The 23,027-nt window shown below is 36.3% G+C and overlaps 3 protein-coding genes across 3 annotated transcripts in view; 2 read left to right on the top strand and 1 right to left on the bottom strand.

Annotated features, from left to right (window-relative positions):
• The window catches only part of LOC121388407 (genetic suppressor element 1-like), a 101,898-nt gene extending 97,705 nt beyond the window's left edge, over nt 1-4,193 (top strand). Inside the window, exons 12-13 of the mRNA XM_041519717.1 lie at nt 2,614-2,634; nt 4,183-4,193. Coding sequence (XP_041375651.1) covers nt 2,614-2,634; nt 4,183-4,193 — 32 coding nt within the window. The remainder of the gene's footprint in view (nt 1-2,613; nt 2,635-4,182) is intronic.
• Nucleotides 4,194-4,865: 672 nt separating this feature from the next.
• LOC121388193 (genetic suppressor element 1-like) lies at nt 4,866-12,530 on the top strand. The gene is made up of 4 exons (XM_041519460.1): nt 4,866-5,356; nt 6,034-6,225; nt 7,049-7,152; nt 7,847-12,530. Exons 1-4 carry the CDS (start codon nt 5,032-5,034, stop codon nt 7,940-7,942), a joined length of 717 nt encoding a protein of 238 aa, XP_041375394.1. The 5' UTR covers nt 4,866-5,031; the 3' UTR covers nt 7,943-12,530.
• Nucleotides 12,531-14,752: 2,222 nt separating this feature from the next.
• Nucleotides 14,753-23,015, bottom strand: LOC121389510 (DNA replication complex GINS protein PSF2-like). The gene is made up of 5 exons (XM_041521164.1): nt 22,853-23,015; nt 21,284-21,398; nt 19,429-19,528; nt 17,771-17,897; nt 14,753-16,401 (listed from the first exon to the last, which is right to left on the bottom strand). Exons 1-5 carry the CDS (start codon nt 22,943-22,945, stop codon nt 16,282-16,284), a joined length of 555 nt encoding a protein of 184 aa, XP_041377098.1. The 5' UTR covers nt 22,946-23,015; the 3' UTR covers nt 14,753-16,281.
• Nucleotides 23,016-23,027: the final 12 nt, after the last annotated feature.

Genomic DNA, 23,027 nt, shown 5'->3' with positions numbered 1-23,027 from the left:
CAATCAAGGAGTATTTCAAATTCTAATTTTAAATGGTAATTGCATCCATGTCCCCAGTGTATACATGTTCATAATTATAAAAACATTTCGGAGGGTATATATAAAAAAAAGTCCCCCTCCCATCAACTCCCTCATTTGATTAGTTCTGGAACAGCCCAAATTTATTTTAAATGGATTTCATTGGGATTGCTTTAATTTTTTATTTCAGTAATATTCTAAGGACGCTTTTGAGATTATCAGTGGCAACATTTTTTTTTGAAAATATGAAATTAAATTTGTTAAAGATTTTTTGTATTACTTTTGTTGATTAATTTGATGTAGAATATATTTACCAAGTTCATCTTCTCCTTGTACTTAGAAATTTAACTCATGTGTTATTTTTTAATGTTTGTGTTTTCTTCCCTTTTAAATAGAGCTCCATCTGGATCTCATGGTCATGGATATAAATTTTAATATTCAGGTTGACGACAGTCACTTTTCGCACGCTTGTTTTAGCTTCGTGCACAACAGATGTAACATATCTTAACATAATTTCACTTCAAATCCATATTTTATAAATAGTAAAAAAAAAAAATTATAAGATTTTCTTCAAACACAGCATTAGTAATGTTCAAGGAAACAAAAAATTAAATAGCAATTTTACATTGGAATTTTTCCAGCGTTATTAAAGCGGAAACGTCATGCATCGTTTATTGTTATTGTAACTGTAAGGAGATGGAAAGTGACATCATTGGAATACTGACATCATGCATATTCAAAATTAGCTATATTATTATAATACTACATGAATAAACATAAACCCCTGTCAAAATATTTACTAGAGCAAACAACACAGTTTACATGTCGGTATGTTTTTATTTTTCATAATTTTAGACAAAATATTATGGTTGAGTTTTAAAAAGTGAAAGATATAAAAAGTACCTTTTGTCAGATATATGAAATAAACCAATTACGGTAAGATGTTATATTTCTTGTGTACGAAGCCAAAACGAAGAGTGACGGACTGTTGTCGAGTTTTTATGGTGTCATTCTTGAGGCTTTTGTGCACACTTTCTGTTACAGCACTTTTTATTGAGTTTCATTTCCTTTTATTGCTTTCTTGTTGTTGTTATGAGAAATTTCTTAACATGATTAACTAGTCAAAGCATTTTTTAAATCTTTATTCATATATAAATGTAAATATATTTGTATGTTGTTTGTTTTGTGACTGGTTTTTTGTTGCAAAATCAGTAATGTTTTAGCTTTAAGATTTTGATCTGCTAAATTGGTGCTTTATATTTTATAAAAAAATGTTTATTAGGGGCCGAATTTAAAAAGCCTGTTTCTGATATACACACATATAAACTACAAACATTTACAATGCTTAAACACCTGTTTATATGTCACACACATATAACTACAAACATTTACAATGCTTAAACACCTGTTTATGTCTCACACACATATAAACTACAAACATTTACAATGCTTAAACACCTGTTTATATGTCACACACATATAACTACAAACATTTACAATGCTTAAACACCTGTTTATGTCTCACACACATATAAACTACAAACATTTACAATGCTTAAACACCTGTTTATGTCTCACACACACATAACTACAAACATTTACAATGCTTTAACACCTGTTTATGTCTTACAATGCTTAAACACCTGTTTATGTCTCACACACATAACTACAAACATTTACAATGCTTAAACACCTGTTTATGTCTTACAATGCTTAAACACCTGTTTATGTCACACACACATATAACTACAAACATTTACAATGCTTAAACACCTGTTTATGTCTTACAATGCTTAAACACCTGTTTATGTCTCACACACACATATAACTAAAACTTTACAAAACACCTGTTACAATATAACTTACAAACATTTACCTGCTTATTTATGTCTTACAATGCTTAAACACCTGCGTGAAAAACAGACTTTATGTCTCACACACATCATATAACTTTACAAACATTTACAATGCTGTTTGCAAGTTGGACACATCTTCGGTTTGTGAGGAAGAGAAATAAGCGTCTGTGTCAGTTTGAACAGCGTGCTCCATGTGGCGAACTCACCTTCGAGATAGCACTACAAAGTGGAAATAGTCATTTACAATGCTTAAACCACCCCATGTCTGCTATTTTAAAAATTTACTAGCCATGATTAAAAATTCACTAGCCCTACTTTCATTTAAGTTAATACAATTTTACAAAATAATAGTAATAATCAGATATGTCACCTAAAGAGGGAGATATAGCTTTAAAACACTAACATTGGGGGTTGGGGTGGAGGCAGGCTATTCATATTTACTAAATAATAGTAATAATCAGATATGTCACCTAAAGAGGGAGATATAGCTTTAAAACACTAACATTGGGGTTTGGAGTAGGCAGGATATTCATATTTACAAAATAATAGTAATAATCAGATATGTCTCTAAACAGGGAGATATAGCTTTAAAACACTAACATTGGGTTTGGAGTGGAGGCAGGCTACAAATAATAGTAATAATCAATTACCTAAAGAGGGAGATATAGCTTTAAAACACTAACATTGGGGTTTGGGGTGTATTCATATTTACAAAATAATGTCAGATATGCACCTAAAGAGTTGGAACACAACATTGGGGGTTGGGGTGGAGGCAGGCTATTCATATTTACAAATAATAGTAATAATCAGATATGTTTATAGCTGAGTGAAGGCAGGCTATTCATATTTACTAAATATAGTAATAATCAGATATGTCAGCGTATAGCTTTAAAACACTAACATTGGGGTTTGGGGTCAGTATTGTAATAATCAGATATGTCACCTAAAGTGCTTTAAAACACATTGGGGGTTGGGGTGGAGGCAGGCTATTCATATTTACTAAATAATAGGATATGTCACCTAAAGAGGGAGATATAGCTTTCACTAACATTGGGGGTTGGGGTGGAGGCAGGCTATTCATATTTACTAAATAATAGTAATAATCAGATATGTCACCTAAAGAGGGAGATATAGCTTTAAAACACTAACATTGGGGGTTTGGGGTGGAGGCAGGCTATTCATATTTACAAAATAATAGTAATAATCAGATATGTCACCTAAAGAGGGAGATATAGCTTTAAACAATTTTGGGTCAGGCAGGCTATTCATATTTACTAAATAATAGTAATAATTTCACCTAAAGAAGATCCAGCTACACCATTGGATTGGGGTGGAGGCAGGCTATTCATATTTACAAAATAATAGTAATTTCAGATATGTCACCTAATTTAGCTTTAAAACACATTGGGGGTTGGGGTGGAGGCAGGCTATTCATATTTACTAAATAATAGTAATAATCAGATATGTCACCTAAAGAGGGAGATATAGCTTTAAAACACTAACATTGGGGTTTGGAGTGGAGGCAGGCTATTCATATTTACAAAATAATAGTAATAATCAGATATGTCACCTAAAGAGGGAGATATAGCTTTAAAACACTAACATTGGGGGTTGGGGTGGAGGCAGGCTATTCATATTTACTAAATAATAGTAATAATCAGATATGTCACCTAAAGAGGGAGATATAGCTTTAAAACACTAACATTGGGGGTTGGGGTGGAGGCAGGCTATTCATATTTACTAAATAATAGTAATAATCAGATATGTCACCTAAAGAGGGAGATATAGCTTTAAAACACTAACATTGGGGGGTTGGGGTGGTGGCAGGATATTCATATTTACTAAAAAAAATAGTAATAATCAGATATGTCACCTAAAGAGGGAGATATAACTTTAAAACACTAATATTGGGGGTTGGAGTGGAGGCAGGCTATTCATATTTACTAAATAATAGTAATAATCAGATATGTCACCTAAAGAGGGAGATATAGCTTTAAAACACTAGCATTGGGGGGTTGGGGTGGCGGCAGGCTATTCATATTTAAAAATTAGACTTAACTGCAACATTTGACTCTTTTTTTTCTTTTTTCTTTTGTTTTACAACATTCATTCACTCGGGACAGATAATTCATTATTCCTCCTAGCTCGTTAGTTATTCTCTAGAGGATGCATTTTAAAAATATATATTCAACAACATAAAAAACAGCAATATTTTTTAGGTTCCTTTAAATTATTTAATTATTATTTAGTTTGAATCCACTTACTTTTTATGTCTATTAAAATTATGAATGTATTGTGAATATTTTAGACACAATTTGACAGTATTGATGAATTAATTTTATTATGAAGACATATATATATATAGAGGATACTCCCCTCGTGTCTTGTGATATCATAATTTATCAGCACGAGTTAATAAAAGTATGAAATCCAAGGCATGCTGAGGATTTTTATATTTTTATCAACGAGTGCTGATAAATTATGATATCACAAGACACGAGGGGGGCATTCTTTTTATCATCCATTATCATTCTTTTCATTTGCGACAGTTGTAAACAATGTCAGTAATGTGGGTTGAATGTCACTATATTTGGCAGCGGTAGATTCGTTAACTAGCAGAACGACAGCGGCGTGATGTCACTAATGAAAGGTTTAGCACTGAAACGTACACAGTAACAAAAGAAGCGATATCTCCTAGAAAAATATTGCAGGAGATATCGCAAGTTATAGTGCCAGCGATATCTCCTAAAAAAGCCTTACATTCACATTTCTTTGTTGTTTGCTATACTCATTCACTCTCTCTCTCTCTCTGTGTGTGTGTGTGTGTCTCTCTCTCTCTCTCTCTCTCTCACTCTCTCTCTTTGTGTGTGTGTGTGTCTCTCTCTCTCTCTCTGTGTGTGTGTGTGTCTCTCTCTCTCTCTCTCTCTCTGTGTGTGTGTGTGTGTCTCTCTCTCTCTCTCTCTCTCTCTGTCTGTGTGTGTGTCTCCCTCTCTCTCTCTCTGTCTGTGTGTGCATCTCTCTCTCTCTCTCCCACTCTCTCTCTCTCTCTCTTTTTTTCTCTCTCTCTCTCTCTATTTCACATTAACACAGGCCAAATAAGACAGTGTAAAATGTGATATTAAAAACATTCTTTCCTTCCTTTAAACAGACCTGTAATATGATGAGTGATGATTGTTTGTTCTTCCTGGTTACAGATTCAGCAGGTCATGGGGTAAAGCGGAAGTTTGACGAACTTGATTCATCGTCCACGTCATCGCGGTCTGATCATTCGGACACGCCCAAGATCTCACTCAGCCAGCTGCAGGAGCGCCACCTAGCGGCCAGGCAGAAGCTCACATCCGCCACAAGTCATTTAAAATCTAGTGCATTCGTCTTTCCCGAGACGCGGGACCGAGAGAGACATCTTAGTCGTGAGTTTGTGGAACAGTTTCACGAGTCCGTTCTCCAGTCAACGAGACAGAAGGAACTGTCGGAAAGACTAGGTAATTCATTAGTCCCCACCACGACTGGTATATCAAAGGTCGTGGTATGTACTACCCTGTCTGTGTGATGGTGCATATAAAAGATCCCTTACTGCTAATCAAAAAGAGTAGCCTATGAAGTGGCGACTGCGGGTTTCCTCTCTCAATATCTGTGTGATCCTTAACCATATGTCTAACGCCATATAACCATAAATAAAACATTTCTTTCTTTCTTTCATTAGTCCCCTACCAGTCCAACTATCTTTGATTCTTTCTGTCAGTTTGTCCCACAATGCCTTGAGATATTGAGCTGAAATTTTCTTGTATAGCATTTATCATGATCTATTACAGATTAAGTTTGACTTTCATGGCGATTTACCCATTTTTGGCAGTTATGGCCCTTGAACGTAGGAGATACAAAACTGTATTGGGCCTGGTAGGGGACCTATATTGCTTTATCAGTACTCTCAGAATGTTTGTTAATTCAACTCTGAAGAGTGGGGGGTGGGGGGGGTGGTTACAGGGCTCAGTGATTATTATTTTTTCTGTGGAGCAGGATGTAAGTCGAGTGTCAAGAGTATTAGCCTGGTCTGATAAGAGTTGTAGAGTTTTACTATTCTAACAGGTGTTTCGTGACTGCATAAAACTTTTTAATTATTGTTAATTAACAAAAGACAATTTTTTTTCTCGAATTACAGGCAGCTCAAGTTCACGGTCAGATGACGGCTCAAGAACTCATGATCAAGCAGCAAACAGTTGCTTGCCGAGAAATCTTTCATCCAGTGATACCCCCAACTCATCTACTCATTACCCACAGTGCTCAGACAGTCAAACCACGAAGTGGCCTGGTGTAGAGGCCGTCATGGAGTCATATCACAGATACCTACAGGGTCAGTACTCGAGGATAGTCGATTCAGGGGCAGATTTAGGTGGGGGGTCTAGCATGGAGTCATATCATAGATACCTACAGGGTTAGTACTCAAGGATACTCAGTCAGGGGCAGATTTAGGTGGGGGGTCTGGCATAGAGGACGTCATGGAGTAATCACAGATACCTATAGGGTCAGTACTCGAGGATAATCAGTCAAGGGCAGATTTAGGTGGGGGCCTGGCATGGAGTCATATCACAGATACCTGCAGGGGCTGATTTAGGTAGGGGTTTGGCATGGAGTCATATCACAGATACCTACAGGGTCTAAGATAATCAGTCTGGGGCAGATTTAGGTGGGAGGTCCAAGGGGCCTGGACCCCTCCTATTTTTGACTTGGCAATTTTTTATCCCCCTTTGTATAAGGTGAGGGGTGGGATGTAACTCAAGTCTGTAGAGCACTTGTCTGAGATGACTGGGTCATAGAATCTGAACTCCCTCAGTAGATCCATTTATGATAGGGTTCACGTCCATACCAGTTACCCATGGCTGGTGTATCAAAGATTGTCATATCTGCCATCACGTCTGGGAATGGTCATAAATATAGAAAATTCCTTTGCTGCTAATGGTAAAATGTAGCCAGTTTCCTCTATAAAAAAACCTACATGCTAGAATTAACAAATATTTGACATCCAATGATGATTAATTAATCGATATGCTCTAGTGATGGTGTTAATGCATATTCATGTTTGTAAATGGTTTTGGCATTATCATTTACAACTTCACAGGAAATTTGATTTGGCTTCCAGCAATAAATTGTACTGAACAATTTCTATTACTTTACAGATCAGAAATTAGAAAAACAAATTCTCTTGGAGCGATGCCGATGGTTACAGTCCGATAACCGGGAACTCAATAAAAACGCGGAAAGATTGAGTCACAGAATGTCGGTAAGTCTAAACAACTGTTAATCTCCCCGTCTTACTGACAGGCTCTTTAGTGTCAGGATTGGTTTCTATATTTTTGCTTTTAGTAATTTGGCAAATTTTATTCATGCCCTACTGGTTATTTCCATCCGTCTGTCTGTCTGTCCATCCATCTGTCCCTCATATAATTTTTAGAATTTTATTTTGGGGGGGGAGGGTGCAATGCCTCAAGTTATTGAGCTGGATTTTTTTGGTATAGCATTAGCATATAGAGTTATAGATCAAGTTCTACTTTCTTGACTCAGTTTTGAGAGTTATGGCCCTTGAAGTTAGGAGCTATAATCAAAAACTGGGCCTGTTAGGGGACATGTTTTACTTTAGCAGTACTCCGAATGCTTGTGTGAAAGCATATACTAATTTCATTTAGTGTTATTTAAACAAAATAAGGGCATTAGTTAAAACCAATTCAGCAGATTTAATGTGAAATAGGCCTATATTCTCCATGTTTAAGTTCAGTAGAAATCTGGCAATTGCCAGGTTACAGCCTAATATTACATGGTTTATATGTATGACTGTCTTCATTTATCTATGCTACTATTGCAGCATGTTTTTGAATTTTTACATTCTGATGTTGATCGTCGAATACCTATGTTTAACACACATTAGCCAATGTATTTTTCGTATTAGTGTTATTAAACATTCATTTTTTTTATTTCAGACTTTGTTAGAAACCAAACAGAGATCCGATGATGACAGAAACACTACCCAGAATGCAATAGACAATCTAAAACGAAGTATTAAGCACATGAGATGATACGTCGTAGCATAACGTCATATTCCTGGAGAAAAGACTCATCTTTGAGCAATTAAATGATAATGGATTACGACAGAATAATGGAAAATATGACACAATTGAAATATTCTCCGTACAACCAAGTCCAGTGTAATAATGGAAGTCTAGGGGAGATAACTCTGTGATGCTGACAACTGAGGTTATCAAATATATCAACAGATCTAGGTTTTATTATCAAGGCAGCTTAAAAACAGGGTCATCCAGCTGTTGGCCTAATGATGGTGCCTACCGTCCTCGACAGCCCATATGGATGAGGTGTGTGCCCAGGACATTGTGCTTGATCATTAATTGGATGTAAGCTCAGAAATCTGGTTACAATACTAATCACGACCCTGCAAGTGCAAGATAGTTGAGGTGTGTCCAGGACAGCATGCTTGAACTTTAATTGGATGTCAGCATGGAAATAGGTTACAATACTACCCACAACATGGCAAATAAGGCTTAAAATTCATTTTGTGGAGTTGGAAGCAACAGTTGCTTGTCAAATTTTATTCTTGTTGATGGAAAAAAAATTCAAAATGTCAAGTGTCAATTTTAACAAATGCTTGATATCCACTAACCAATAATGAATAAATCCATGTGCTCTAAAGGTGTTGTTAAACAAAACAAACTTTATCTTTCGTAGTAGACAATAATAGCGGGCTGTGATTTCCTTTTCACCTGGTACTTCTATTAAATGATATTTCTGCTGTATTGGTTTCACTCTCTTAATTTATCTGCCATTAATTGACCATTTAGATTACACCAATGTGTTCAAACCAAAATGGATGTTAACTTTGTAATATCATTCACAGAAGAGTACTCGTCAGTTCTGGGCACTCTTTCACACGCAGTACAATTATGGACTTGGATGTTATGTTTTGGAAACATTATTTACGAAGTATTTGTCATCTCTGTAGGCTATGGGAAAACAAATATCAATATTCGATAACCGAACAATGAAATGTGACATTGCCAGGAATACTTTCTCAGTTCGTTTTGTGTATTTTATTAACAATTCCCTTTGTGGAAATCAACCTGGAAAGGTATTATTTACCATTTGTGTCATTTGATATGAACATTTATTTTGCTTTATGATAATTTATGCTTCATGTTCTACAAATTTGTGTCATTATGCACAAAACTTTCTTGCGCAATCTACCAAATTTATAAATATTTACATACAAAAATATTGTGCTCATAAAAACTGTCTGGACACCCATTTTTCACCCATCCCCATTAAATCAATTCTTAACTTTCTGTGTGTTAAAAGTTTTTCTCTTTTATTTAAACCTTGTTTATATAATTAATCTCAGGAGATAAAAAAAAAACTTTTTATAAATCAGGTTAAATTATACAAGATCTTAATACATTATATATATATATATATATATAAATATAAATATAAATATAAATATAAAGTCTGCACTTGTTTATTTTTCTCTCTTTTTTTACTGAAAATGCTGACAGGGGCCTTAATTAAATGGGTTTGATGTAGTACTGTACATGTAGCTAGCAAATACAGGTCCTTTGCTTATAAAACGTTTACAGTCTGGACTCAAACCTGTAATAAAATCTGAAACTTTAACGTCTTGGCTACGCCATATAAAGTGTATGGGTGTGGCATCATTAAAGATAGAATCTAGACAGTTTTGTAAGCATAGGCCCAGATCCACCAAAAACCACTTGGATTGCCTTGCCAGTAATCGAGTCTATATTACTTAAGAAAAGTAGAAATATGCTTTAGCAGAAAAGTAAATAAATCAATAAAATTTTAATGGTGCATCTTGATTGGCATTATATTATTCTGGTCTAGATGTTTTGTTTATGAACCATAGTAACCAATGCTTTAAGCAAAAATTTCAAAAGTATGTATTTATGAGAGAATTCTTCTTGATGAAGTTAATGGAATTTCGCTAGGCTAGACGGAGGTGTTGGTGCTTCAGTGATGCAGTAGATAAGGGAGGATCTTATCTAAAAACTGGGTCCTCTCCCCAGGGGAGTTCTGGAGTGAGGAGAAGGTTTTAGCCATCTGTTTTAGTCATCAATATTTGATGTGATCAGTAAAATACACCTATCTGTGATGCTCTGTGGCCTTTTCTCATTATTTTATCTACAATCTCAACAGCTGGACAGTACAGTGGTGTTTTTTTATGTGAACTTGTATTTATAACACCAAAAAACATTGTATACACATTGGGAAAACAAAGGTATATAAAAAAAAGTGGTTACATTTAAAAACAATGCTTAAAGATTGTCATATATGCCTTGTACGACTTTCTCAGAACAAGGGTATATGATGTGGATACATTTAGAATCGATGACTAAAGATTGTTATATGCCTTGTATGACTTTCTCAGAACAAGGGTATATGATGTGGATACATTTAGAATCGATGCCTAAAGATTGTTATATGCCTTGTATGACTTTCTCAGAACAAGGGTATATGATGTGGATACATTTAGAATCGATGCCTAAAGATTGTTATATGCCTTGTATGACTTTCTCAGAACAAGGGTATATGATGTGGATACATTTAGAATCGATGCCTAAAGATTGTTATATGCCTTGTATGACTTTCTCAGAACAAGGGTATATGATGTGGACACATTTAGAATCGATGCCTAAAGATTGTTATATGCCTTGTTTGAGTTACTAAGAACAAGGGTATATGAGGTGGATACATTTAGAACCAATGCTTAAAGTTTGTTGTATACTTTGGTTGAATTACTGAGATCAAGGGTAGACTGATGGAGTGGTTACATTCACAAACATTTGTGCTGGGGTGTCGTTCAATACATTCACAACCAATGCCTAAAGATCATCTTATTTGAGTAGACCTGAACATGGATATCTCAGAACAAGGTACAAGCATCAAAATATGGTTTGAAGGAAACCTAAAAACTGGTACGATACAATATTTATTGTTGGAAATGCAAATATGTTTATACAGACCATATAATTGTTTTCTGTGAAAACAATCATTTCCATGCAGCAGAAAATCTACTTTTAGCAAACCACAGAGAATATTTTATAGAAGTGTGACATCATACTCGCCTGTGGCTGATAACGCATTTCATGCAATATTTATGAACTTGCTTATTTTGATATTAATGTGGTTAATAAACACGGTAAAAATAGAATGTATACTGAAACTCCCATTGAAAAGGCACAACCCAATTTTCACTTTCAGTTGTTACTGCCAGTGTGTAAGGTTGCTATAAAACGCACAATAACCCTAACTCTTGTGGACAATTGTCGAGTTATTTATTGTCTACCAGAGTATATTTCAGTCATATAAAATCAGTTAAAGCAACTTAAATTTATCATTATTTCTTTTCATATCTTTTACAACAACTACAAATCTGATGTGTTTTTAATGGAGTTCAGTATATAACGATCGTATTGCTTCAGTTACGTTTTACGAGACATGAACCATCCTGTAGTGACAGAACCACCATCATAGTTTTCTCATCTTGCTTCATAACTTTCATCAATGTAAGAGTAGAACCAGTTTTTCTTATTTTTAATTTCATAATTTTACTAAAGTATTCTGAATGAACATTTTCACCTCGTGCCACATTTATGAAATTGGAAGGTACAGCTAAAAGTTTCCAGTTAAATTTGTATTTTATATACTTTAATGAAATAGTAATGGTATTCAGTAAAATGAACAAACATGGTCAGATAATTAATTGTATGTTAAAGGAATTGTAACAGTTTATGATGAACAAAGCATTTTTGATGACTAAAAATTACACATTAAAGATAGTTTCTTGTTTAGAATATCAGTTGTCGTCATACTGTGTGTAGTAGACCAAATCAGATTTTACCTCGCAATAATTTCGTATACACAAAGAAATGTAAGATGAAAAATCGGGCCTTTGAAAATTGTGAGAACGATCGCTTGAAACTAAGTTTACCTAACCTATTTTATTGTTCGTGAGAAATGTGGATCACCATTTATTTGGATATAACACGTTATGCAAAAAGGAAATGGGTTACCTGGGTTTATTTCTGCGTAACCGATAAATGGATCACGCAGATTTTCAGTTCTCGGAGTCACGATCACAAACACATTGGATATACAGACACTGGTATTCTAAACAACAAAATGCATTTAATATGTCATTTTAGTCGCCAACAAGGCTTCGGTAGTCGGAAATATCTTACAATGGCTGCAAACTTGGGACCGTTCCCTTCAATGTACAAAAGAAATGGCAAAATGAAATGTTAGTTGTAGAAAAACACTTTGCACAACTCCAAAGCTTTAGCACCCAGTTTCAACACATTGTATTGTTGTAAAGCCTTTTTGCTTGTGATGCTCTTTCTTCCCCCATGACAGTTTATTTATTAATTTATTGCTTCACACCAGTGTAGAGGCAAGTAAATAATGTGTAGAGTAGAGTCGGTTTTCTATGTGATGGCCGAATCTACATGTATGTATATTTATATATTCTTAAACTGTATGTGAGGCCAAGTCGGCCCAATCTCCGATAATGTTGGATGAAATTTAACTTGTGAATCTGTTTAAAATCTGTCTCGTCAATAAACACAGATGTTAAATACTGTTCAGTTGTCGTTTCTTCTAACAGAGTATATACTCAAGTGGTGTAGGATGGAAAGAAGGAATGTTTTAGTTAAAAATGCACTCAACACTTTTTTATTTACAGTTACATGGCATCGGACATAGGCTCAAGGATCAGGGAGATTATGACAAAGAAAGCTTACTGTCCCTACTCTTTTTAATTAGCAGCAACGGATCTTTTATATGCACCATTCCAAACAAGATAGCACATACCACTGTCTTTCCCCAGTTGTGGAGCATTGGTTTGATTGAGAAATGGCCCAGTGGGTCCACCGACGGGTATCAATCCTAGATCAACCATACAAGATGAGTGATTTACCACTGTGCCACATCCATCTACATCCCCCTTAGTGTAGCATGTGTTGGTCCTTTTTGTGGTAAAATGTGAGTTTCCTCTGAACAAGATGAGTGATTTACCACTGTGCCACATCCATCTACATCCCCCTTAGTGTAGCATGTGTTGGTCCTTTTTGTGGTAAAATGTGAGTTTCCTCTGAACAAGATGAGTGATTTACCACTGTGCCACATCCATCTACATCCCCCTTAGTGTAGCATGTGTTGGTCCTTTTTGTGGTAAAATGTGAGTTTCCTCTGAACAAGATGAGTGATTTACCACTGTGCCACATCCATCTACATCCCCCTTAGTGTAGCATGTGTTGGTCCTTTTTGTGGTAAAATGTGAGTTTCCTCTGAACAAGATGAGTGATTTACCACTGTGCCACATCCATCTACATCCCCCTTAGTGTAGCATGTGTTGGTCCTTTTTGTGGTAAAATGTGAGTTTCCTCTGAACAAGATGAGTGATTTACCACTGTGCCACATCCATCTACATCCCCCTTAGTGTAGCATGTGTTGGTCCTTTTTGTGGTAAAATGTGAGTTTCCTCTGAACAAGATGAGTGATTTACCACTGTGCCACATCCATCTACATCCCCCTTAGTGTAGCATGTGTTGGTCCTTTTTGTGGTAAAATGTGAGTTTCCTCTGAACAAGATGAGTGATTTACCACTGTGCCACATCCATCTACATCCCCCTTAGTGTAGCATGTGTTGGTCCTTTTTGTGGTAAAATGTGAGTTTCCTCTGAACAAGATGAGTGATTTACCACTGTGCCACATCCATCTACATCCCCCTTAGTGTAGCATGTGTTGGTCCTTTTTGTGGTAAAATGTGAGTTTCCTCTGAACAAGATGAGTGATTTACCACTGTGCCACATCCATCTACATCCCCCTTAGTGTAGCATGTGTTGGTCCTTTTTGTGGTAAAATGTGAGTTTCCTCTGAACAAGATGAGTGATTTACCACTGTGCCACATCCATCTACATCCCCCTTAGTGTAGCATGTGTTGGTCCTTTTTGTGGTAAAATGTGAGTTTCCTCTGAACAAGATGAGTGATTTACCATTGTGCCACATCCATCTACATCCCCCTTAGTGTAGCATGTGTTGGTCCTTTTTGTGGTAAAATGTGAGTTTCCTCTGAAGATGAGTGATTTACCATTGTGCCACATCCATCTACATCCCCCTTAGTGTAGCATGTGTTGGTCCTTTTTGTGGTAAAATGTGAGTTTCCTCTGAACAAGATGAGTGATTTACCACTGTGCCACATCCATCTACATCCCCCTTAGTGTAGCATGTGTTGGTCCTTTTTGTGGTAAAATGTGAGTTTCCTCTGAAGATGAGTGATTTACCATTGTGCCACATCCATCTACATCCCCCTTAGTGTAGCATGTGTTGGTCCTTTTTGTGGTAAAATGTGAGTTTCCTCTGAACAAGATGAGTGATTTACCATTGTGCCACATCCATCTACATCCCCCTTAGTGTAGCATGTGTTGGTCCTTTTTGTGGTAAAATGTGAGTTTCCTCTGAACAAGATGAGTGATTTACCATTGTGCCACATCCATCTACATCCCCCTTAGTGTAGCATGTGTTGGTCCTTTTTGTGGTAAAATGTGAGTTTCGTCTGAAAACGTACATGCCAAAATTGCCAAATGTTTGACATTCCATACTCTAGTGTATTTTATTTATTTAAGAAATGTCTGTTATTTCCATTGCGTTCATCAGGTTATGTACAAACAAAATCTTAACGATCACAATCTACGAAGCCATTCACACAAAGGGGTTTTTTTCCATACCCAAATGAAAGCAAAAGAAATAAGCGACAATCTTTATAATTAAATTTAAAACACATTTGTTAATAACACTACAACTTCATATATATATATTTATTTTGAATGATTTTTTAGTTCTTGAGCAATAATGCTCAATAAGACAAAGTACCAACGTAAAGTTGTTATTACGTTCATCAAGAAATTAACAAACTTGGGTTGCTACAGCTCAACCAATGGGATGACATTAAATTGTATTTGTAATTAATGTAACAGAAATTTAATTATTACCAAACCCAACCAAACAGAAAATGTTACGATATTCGTAAAATTATATTATTATGACAGGATACTGAAAGCCTCATTAGAGTTGGACGGGGTATTAAAAAACAAATGCCAATTGAGTAATCAATATGTTGATGCCCTGCAAAGTCTGGAAAACTGACCATCAAGGGCCATAACTCTGACAAACTTTATCTGCAATTGTATGTGATAAAGCAAAATTTCGGCTCGATATCTTGACACATTGTAAACTGTGATGGCTTAATGTCTTTCAAATTTAGGGGTCACAATTAAAAAAAAAAGTCATTTCATAAAACTCGCACTTGATCTCTACATGCAAAAAAATTGTTCATAGATGTGAAGACCGACAAAAACAGACAAAAACAGATGTAGACAAAACCAGTCTCTTATTCCAAAAAAAGAAAGAAAAAAAAAGGAAGTCAAATTCCATAAAACTCGCCCTCTCTACATGCAAAAGATTTTCCACAGATGAGAAGACCGACAGATGTAGACAAAACCCAAATCTCTTTTATTCTACACCTATGGTACAGCACACAAGCCACCATCTGCTGTTAACGGAGGAAAATAAGAGACCAAGCAAAAATCTCACAAAAATTACGGTCTGAAAAAGAGTTATTTTCAGCTTTTCGTCAAAGACCGGAACAGTGATGTGTTTAGGAGGCCTAGCACTTGCGAACAATTAGACTGGTACCATCATCATGTTCTATCACATCACATTCATGTAACATTTGGCACAAAACCTAGTTTAGTGAATGACTGATCACTTGCTCGCCTGAGTTCTCTGGGATTGGAAATATTCAGAAATAAAAATATAAAAAAATCTGGGAATCGAGGTTAATTTAACAGTGTCAGGAACTGTTTTCAAAACTAGGATGAAAATGGGTTACAAAAACAAAATCCAGTATTTCTAATACTGCGGTCTGGTACCAAGATTGGCCTGATCGTTAATGTTTCATAGTGGTCTAAAATGGTGGCCCACATTCAAAATGTGTGCAAATCGTCATCTGAAAACCATATAAGTTTTGAATGAAGAAGATGGAAAATATGGACACACAGCAGAAAACCAGGAAACACTGTATAGATGATACAAATCTGGTATTCCAGGTAAATCCAGGAAAACTCTGTCCCCGAGTCAGACCCCTGGCCATGCCAGAGACCGGTCCTGGGATAGACGCACCCGGACCTTTTGTGGGATGTGGACGCGTTAATAGATCTCTCCTCCTCCGTGAAAACTGATGAACAGAATCCCCGTTTCCGCAATGATCTAGTCCTGCGTTGACAAGTTTCCGCACTGATCTAGTCCTGCGTTGACCGAACTCCGCACTGATCTAGTCCTGCGTTGACCGAACTCCGCCGCTTAGGTTCGACCTCAGAACGTGCATCTCACCCAACGCCTTCGTGAGAAATGGCCGCACTGTGTTGATCTCCATCAGCGTCAAGAAATTCAGCTGAAAAATTCAAGTCGGATGTGATGTGTCACTCATGTTTCAAATAAAGCATCAATTAAAATTCAAGTCTGATGTGTTACTCATGTTTAAAACCAAAGTATTGATTAAAATGGTTGGTTATAATATTTTATGTTACAAGTGTGTATAATAATATAAATTCAGATTATTTTCGAATGTATTCTGAATAACAAATATTATAAAAACAACAACAACGATTTCCTTGATAAAATTTAGTAAAGAGACTATCAAAGTGTCTAAAACGTTTACATGAGCTTGATAATTTTAATACACAAAAAATAATGGGATTTCAAACTGAATAGGAGGAAGGAAATGTTTTATTTAATGATGCACTCAACCATTTTATTTACGGTTATATGGTTAAAGACCACAGAGATATTTTGAGAGGAAACCTGCTGTCACCACTTTTCGATTAGTAGCAAGGGATCTTTTATATACACCATCCCACAGACAGGAAAACATATACCACGGCCTTTGATATACCAGTCGTGGTGCACTGGTCCTAGATCGACCGCGCACCAAGCAAATGCTTTACCACTGGGCTACGTCCCGCCCCCTATTTAAACGGAATAATTCAAAATTAATTTTTTTTAAACCTTGTCTTTTGTGGTTCAGTATACATATTCAATTTTCTTTTTTTAATAAATTTAATGACACATCTATTCAACTAAAAGTCCTAGAAAAGTCATCTAACACAGAAGAGAACTGAATGTTTCATGCATTTTTAATTCTGTCAATATTTTTAAAAGGAAAGAAAGAAAGAAATGTTTTATTTAACGACACACTCAACACATTTTATTTACGGTTATATGGCGTCAGACATATGGTTAAGGACCACACAGATTTTGAGAGGAAACCCGCTGTCGCCACTTCATGGGCTACTCTTTCCGATTAGCAGTAAGGGATCTTTTATTTGCGCTTCCCACAGACAGGATAGCACAAACCATGGCCTTTGTTGAACCAGTTATGGATCACTGGTCGGTGCAAGTGGTTTACACCTACCCATTGAGCCTTGCGGAGCACTCACTCAGGGTTTGGAGTCGGTATCTGGATTAAAAATCCCATGCCTCGACTGGGATCCTAACCTAGTACCTACCAGCCTGTTGACCGATGGCCTAACTACGACACCACCAAGGCCGGTTTTTAAAAGGAATTCAACCTGTATACTTGACATTTTCACCACAAAAGGGTAATATATCACTTTTATCAGGTGCAAAATATTCTCTAAATACTTTTCACATTATTAATCAGTCAAAAAAGAGTACCTTTGTGTCTGGAGGGTGATGGCACCAGATACACATACACACACCTTTCACAGCAGACAAGACAATTGAGTGATGTAAATAATCACCTTAGCGTGGGTGGCATCACTCTTGACAAAAGTATCAATACTGCTCCTCAGTTTGGCAATTCTTAAATCCCAGATATCTTTTATTAACGTTCGCACTTCATCAGCTTTTGGTATATCATCAGTTGCACTGAAAAACAAAAATGTTTCTAAACTTATATACTAAAGCAAAACTTTATTATTCAATGTTTTAGAATTGTGTAGCAATCCGAGAAAGTTGCATGGCAAATCACAACACAGTACTGAACAAAATATTCCATGATTTACAATAATTATAGTTTTTTTAAACTCACATATTCGTTATTTAGCAGTACCTCATACTTATATACTGGTATATATAAACAAATATTACTACATCAGTGGAACGAGTTGTCTTAAGACATGTCTTAACAAGTAAATGCGAGTTAGATATGTTTTAATGTAGTATTCTATATAAGGGATCTGAACATTTTTAGAACAATAATTTCGTTTTCACGTTGCATACGCAAATTTAATTTTGTGTAACCTATTTTTTGTTCGAACAAAATTTGGAGCACCATTTATGGGTTACTCAAAAAGGAAATGAGTTACCTGGATTTATTTCTGCGTAACCGATAAATGGGTCACGCAGATTTTCAATTCTGTATTTCTTATATATCCTGAAAAACCAGGTTTAAAATAAATTTTTAAATCTTTTCTAACTCAAACATATTTACAGCTATTGCACTTAAAATATCTTATCCATCATATTGATATCAATTTCAGGTTAACTTAGACATCACACAGTAATCAATTTTGTTCATGCTTTTTTTTACTGGATGATATGACTCATGATCGGGTCATCACTTAGGAGCAGCCAGTCGCATATCTTTAAATCCATAATACAAGCCTCGAATTTGGGCATTATGGCCTGAAGCCAGGGCAACATGGCAAACTTTAACAAGTGTCATAATACCAAACAACAACACCCATTCAAAATAAAGAAATGTGAACGGTTTCATGTTGTCGAAATAAAACAACTTTCACAAGGCGTGTTCCAGTATGATGACCAGTTAGTAGTATGCAAAATAAGTCAGACCCAGATTCGCCATGAGACTCTTGTTTAATTTTCAGGGCATCGGGGTACTTGACTAGGGCATCGGGGCATTTGACTAGAGCATTGGGGCATTTACTAGGGTCTTGGGGCATTTTATTAGGGCCTTGGGGCATTTACTAGGGTCTTGGGGCATTTTATTAGGGCCTTGGGGCATTTACTAGGGTCTTGGGGCATTTTATTAGGGCCTTGGGACATTTACTAGGGTCTTTGGGCATTTGACTACAGCAATGCATCACTTACTAGGGCATTGGGGTATTTGACTAGGGCATTGCGGCAATTTGTCAAATGGCCCCCATTAAATTCGAGCCCTGATAATAACAAATGGGCTACATTCAGCCAGACCGAGCAGAATGTCTGCCAGACTGGTTTATGTGCTTCACTGTAAACCAAATGGCCATGTCGGGTACATATTAAATAACTCATGAACAGTAGCGAAACGTTTGTTGGCTGAACTTGGGGCTGGTGATCTCAACAATTGGTGTGTAAGGAAGGTCAGTAACTGTGCTGCTTGCTTCTGATTATAATAATTTTCACTGATAATCTAAAGGTAAGAAAAAAACTCAACATATTTTTTACGGTCATTTACCTTTTTAACAATAACTGTGTAACCTCCATGTAGAATCGGCTTGGCATTTCGGTGAAAAATTTGGAGTCGTTTTCCGCCTGTTTTTTCTCTTCAAGTTTTTCTACAAACAAGAACAAACAGGGTATTGATTTGAATAACATATTGTAAGACTAAATGAAGATGACACTGCCGTCTAGCAAAACACAAATACAACTATAGATAGTTTAACAAGCATTCGGAGAGAATTGCTAAAGCAACATATGTCCTCTACCAGGCTCGATACATTTTCATGGGGATGTAATATATGAATGTAACATTTTTGGAAAGATAATAATGTAAAATTTCTTATAACTGTCAAAATGGGGTAAAACCCCATGAAAGTGAAACCTGATCTGTAACTACAGATAATAAAGGTGGTTTAAACATTTCAATCCATACATGCATCTTGACACACTGAAAAGAAAATTTGAGGTAAAGCTCCTCAAGAATTGCAAAGATGTATACACCTCTATCTCATGGTTCATTCCTTGATGTGGTGAGGTAGCTTGCATGTCTCAATGACTCGGAGAGCTATGCCAGCTGGAGCATCAGCTCCTGGTAGGGTCACCCAACTATCTCATGGTCCATTCCTTGATGTGGTGAGGTAGCTTGCATGTCTCAATGACTCGGAGAGCTATGCCAGCTGGAGCATCAGCTCCTCAAAGCTGGACTGGTCAAAGGATAGAGACTAGACTAATATGGACCAGACGGACAGAGGACGCGAGTCAAGAAAGACAACTGTCTAGGAGAAGCAAACTCCAACATAAAAACTGGGCTGGAGAGGCTCAGAATCCTAGTAAGGAAACTCTCCAAACTGAAACCAAGTCTACTGAAGTCAGAGTACAGAAGCTATGGATCAGCATTAGCATGGAAACCGAAAGGAAATGTCTGTACATGCACCAAGCTCTATGATCATATACACCTGGTGTACATAATATGCCAATATTTAACATTTTTACATTTGAAATGTCTACATACAACAAAATAACCTTTTAAAAACATTTGCCATGGGCAGGGTCTAAATTGTCATCAGTGGGCTGTTTCACCCATGGCAATTCATTAAAAAATTGCCATGGGAGACAAATTCTTAAGTTCGAGCCCTGTGTATGTGATGGTAGTAACATCTCTTACATTCAAAGGCCATAATTGTCAAAAATGAGAAAATCCCCATTACACTCAAACTTGATCTGTAAAATATCAGCTCAATATCTTGACTCGTATTTCAGACAAAAAGTTGAGAAAACTATATATGTACATTGTGCATGTATGTAGAACAGACAGACCCACAGACGAAGGACTACTCTTTTTCATTAGGATCTTTAAGGGATCTTTAATATGGACCATCCCACAGAAGTATACTAGTAGTACAAACCAGGTCATAAAGGTCTCTTAGGCTCTGTTAGACAACAAAGCATCATCTTTGTAAGTCTTTTAGCATTGCACTGCGAGATCGCAAAGTTACGAGAGTTTAGTGAATTAGTCCCCAGAGCCCCATTCCACGAAGCGATCTTAGCCCTAAGATCAACTTAAGTGCATAGGGTAGCTATGCGCTTACGGTAATCTTAGGCTAAGATTGCTTCATGGAACGGGGCCCAGGTAATTAGGCACTTCAGATCACTTTATGAAATGCGGCCCAGGACTATTACCACACCACATTGGAATAACAAACTTATAGCCCAATGGGCCTACCAACAATTTATTCTAAATACTTAAATATCAAAATAATTATATCATCCAGACGACAGCTTTAATTGTGACATCAAAATAATTAATACAAATTGCATATGTACAGAACAAATCAACTGTCTTTTCTTTCAATTTACATATTAATACCAACCAACATCCATCCAATCAGGGGGAATAACTCTGCACTTCTGTCGCTGTTTAAGGTTTACAGCAAGCCATAGTGGAACTTGTACAGATAAACCAGGACTGAATGGACCAATATCTCCCTGAATAAAAAAAATAATAATTAAAAAAACATGTAAGTACATATAAATGAATAAGTGTTGAACCCACACGACAAAAGAAAGAAGTGTTTTATTTAACGACGCACTCAACACATTTTATTTACGGTTATATGGCGTCAGACATATGGTTAAGGACCACACAGATTTTTTTAGAGGAAACCCGCTGTCGCCACATAGGCTACTCTTTTTACGACAGGCAGCAAGGGATCTTTTATTTGCGCTTCCCACAGGCAGGATAACACAAACCATGGCCTTTGTTGAACCAGTTATGGATCACTGGTCGGTGCAAGTGGTTTACACCTACCCATTGAGCCTTGCGGAGCACTCACTCAGGGTTTGGAGTCGGTATCTGGATTAAAAATTCCATGCCTCGACTGGGATCCGAACCCAGTACCTACCAGCCTGTAGACCGATGGCCTGCCACGACGCCACCGAGGCCGGTCCCACACGACAAAACAAACAAGGTAAGGGTTTTTTTTTTAAATTAGATAACTGATCATGACAAACCGACAATGTTTAATAAAGTGATCAAGGTTTTTTAAATTCAAATATTGATGTTCTTCCAATCAGAGTGCGGTTTTGGGTTTTGATAGGGATAAAGTTTCGGTTTTCTACATTTTAATGAACAGTTAGCAAAGTCATACTATATCAGTATTTTTTTTTTTTTACTTTTAATAATAACTGTGTTAAACATAACATGTTTATACAAACAGGAACAGCATAGATGGAACATCCATGTTCCAGGCTTGTGGAACTATTATAAATAAAAAAAATAATAATAACAATAAAACACATGTATATATTAGTCATTTACTAGTCCCTTGATATTATTAGCAGCTCAAGATTTATTCTTTTAAATAAATAATAACAACCATATTTTAGGATGAAATGACCCAAGGTTGAGAGCAAATCACACCAAATGAGTTGAAACGACTTGGGGCGAACAGAAATATAGATTCAATATTAGCTCAGCAAAAGATCTTTTAGAATGCACTTTCCCATAGTCGTGGTAAAGCACTCCTGTCTGTGGGATGGTGTATATAAAAGATCCCTTGCTGCTAATCGAAAAGAGTAGTCCATGAAGTGGCGACAGCAGGTTTCCTCCCTATATATCTGTGGCCCTTAACCATATGTCTGATGCCATATAACCGTAAATAAAATGTGCTGAGTGTGTCATTAAATAAAACATTTCCTTCCTTTCTCAAAAGTTCTTCCATTCATGGTCAGTGTTATTTGACAGATCATTTTATTTAGTATTTATTACCAAGAAAAACAAAACGTAAATATAAACAAAAACCGTTCACAAAATACCAAATAAAACAGCTCCTAATTTATGGTTGCGTACAAACACTAAAACACTGTTCATCAAGATAAGCACAAGGTTTATCTTGATAAACCAAGAAAAGGGTTATTTATAATCATTCAAATTAACTTACACCAATCAAATAAATTGTGTCTTGTGAAAAATTAGGCACGACTGAAACCATTTCTTTCTCTGCCAAAAACTCTACTTCCGCAGGGTCCATCATTGTCAGACATTGGAGTCATATGGTATTTCTTAATAGAATAACAAAACTGTAAATTTCCCGCAAAATTTTACAAAGGGCAAAA

Source organism: Gigantopelta aegis, chromosome 14 (assembly GCF_016097555.1).
Source record: "Gigantopelta aegis isolate Gae_Host chromosome 14, Gae_host_genome, whole genome shotgun sequence".
Taxonomy (NCBI): domain Eukaryota; kingdom Metazoa; phylum Mollusca; class Gastropoda; order Neomphalida; family Peltospiridae; genus Gigantopelta; species Gigantopelta aegis.
This window is presented reverse-complemented; position numbering and strand designations above follow the sequence as displayed.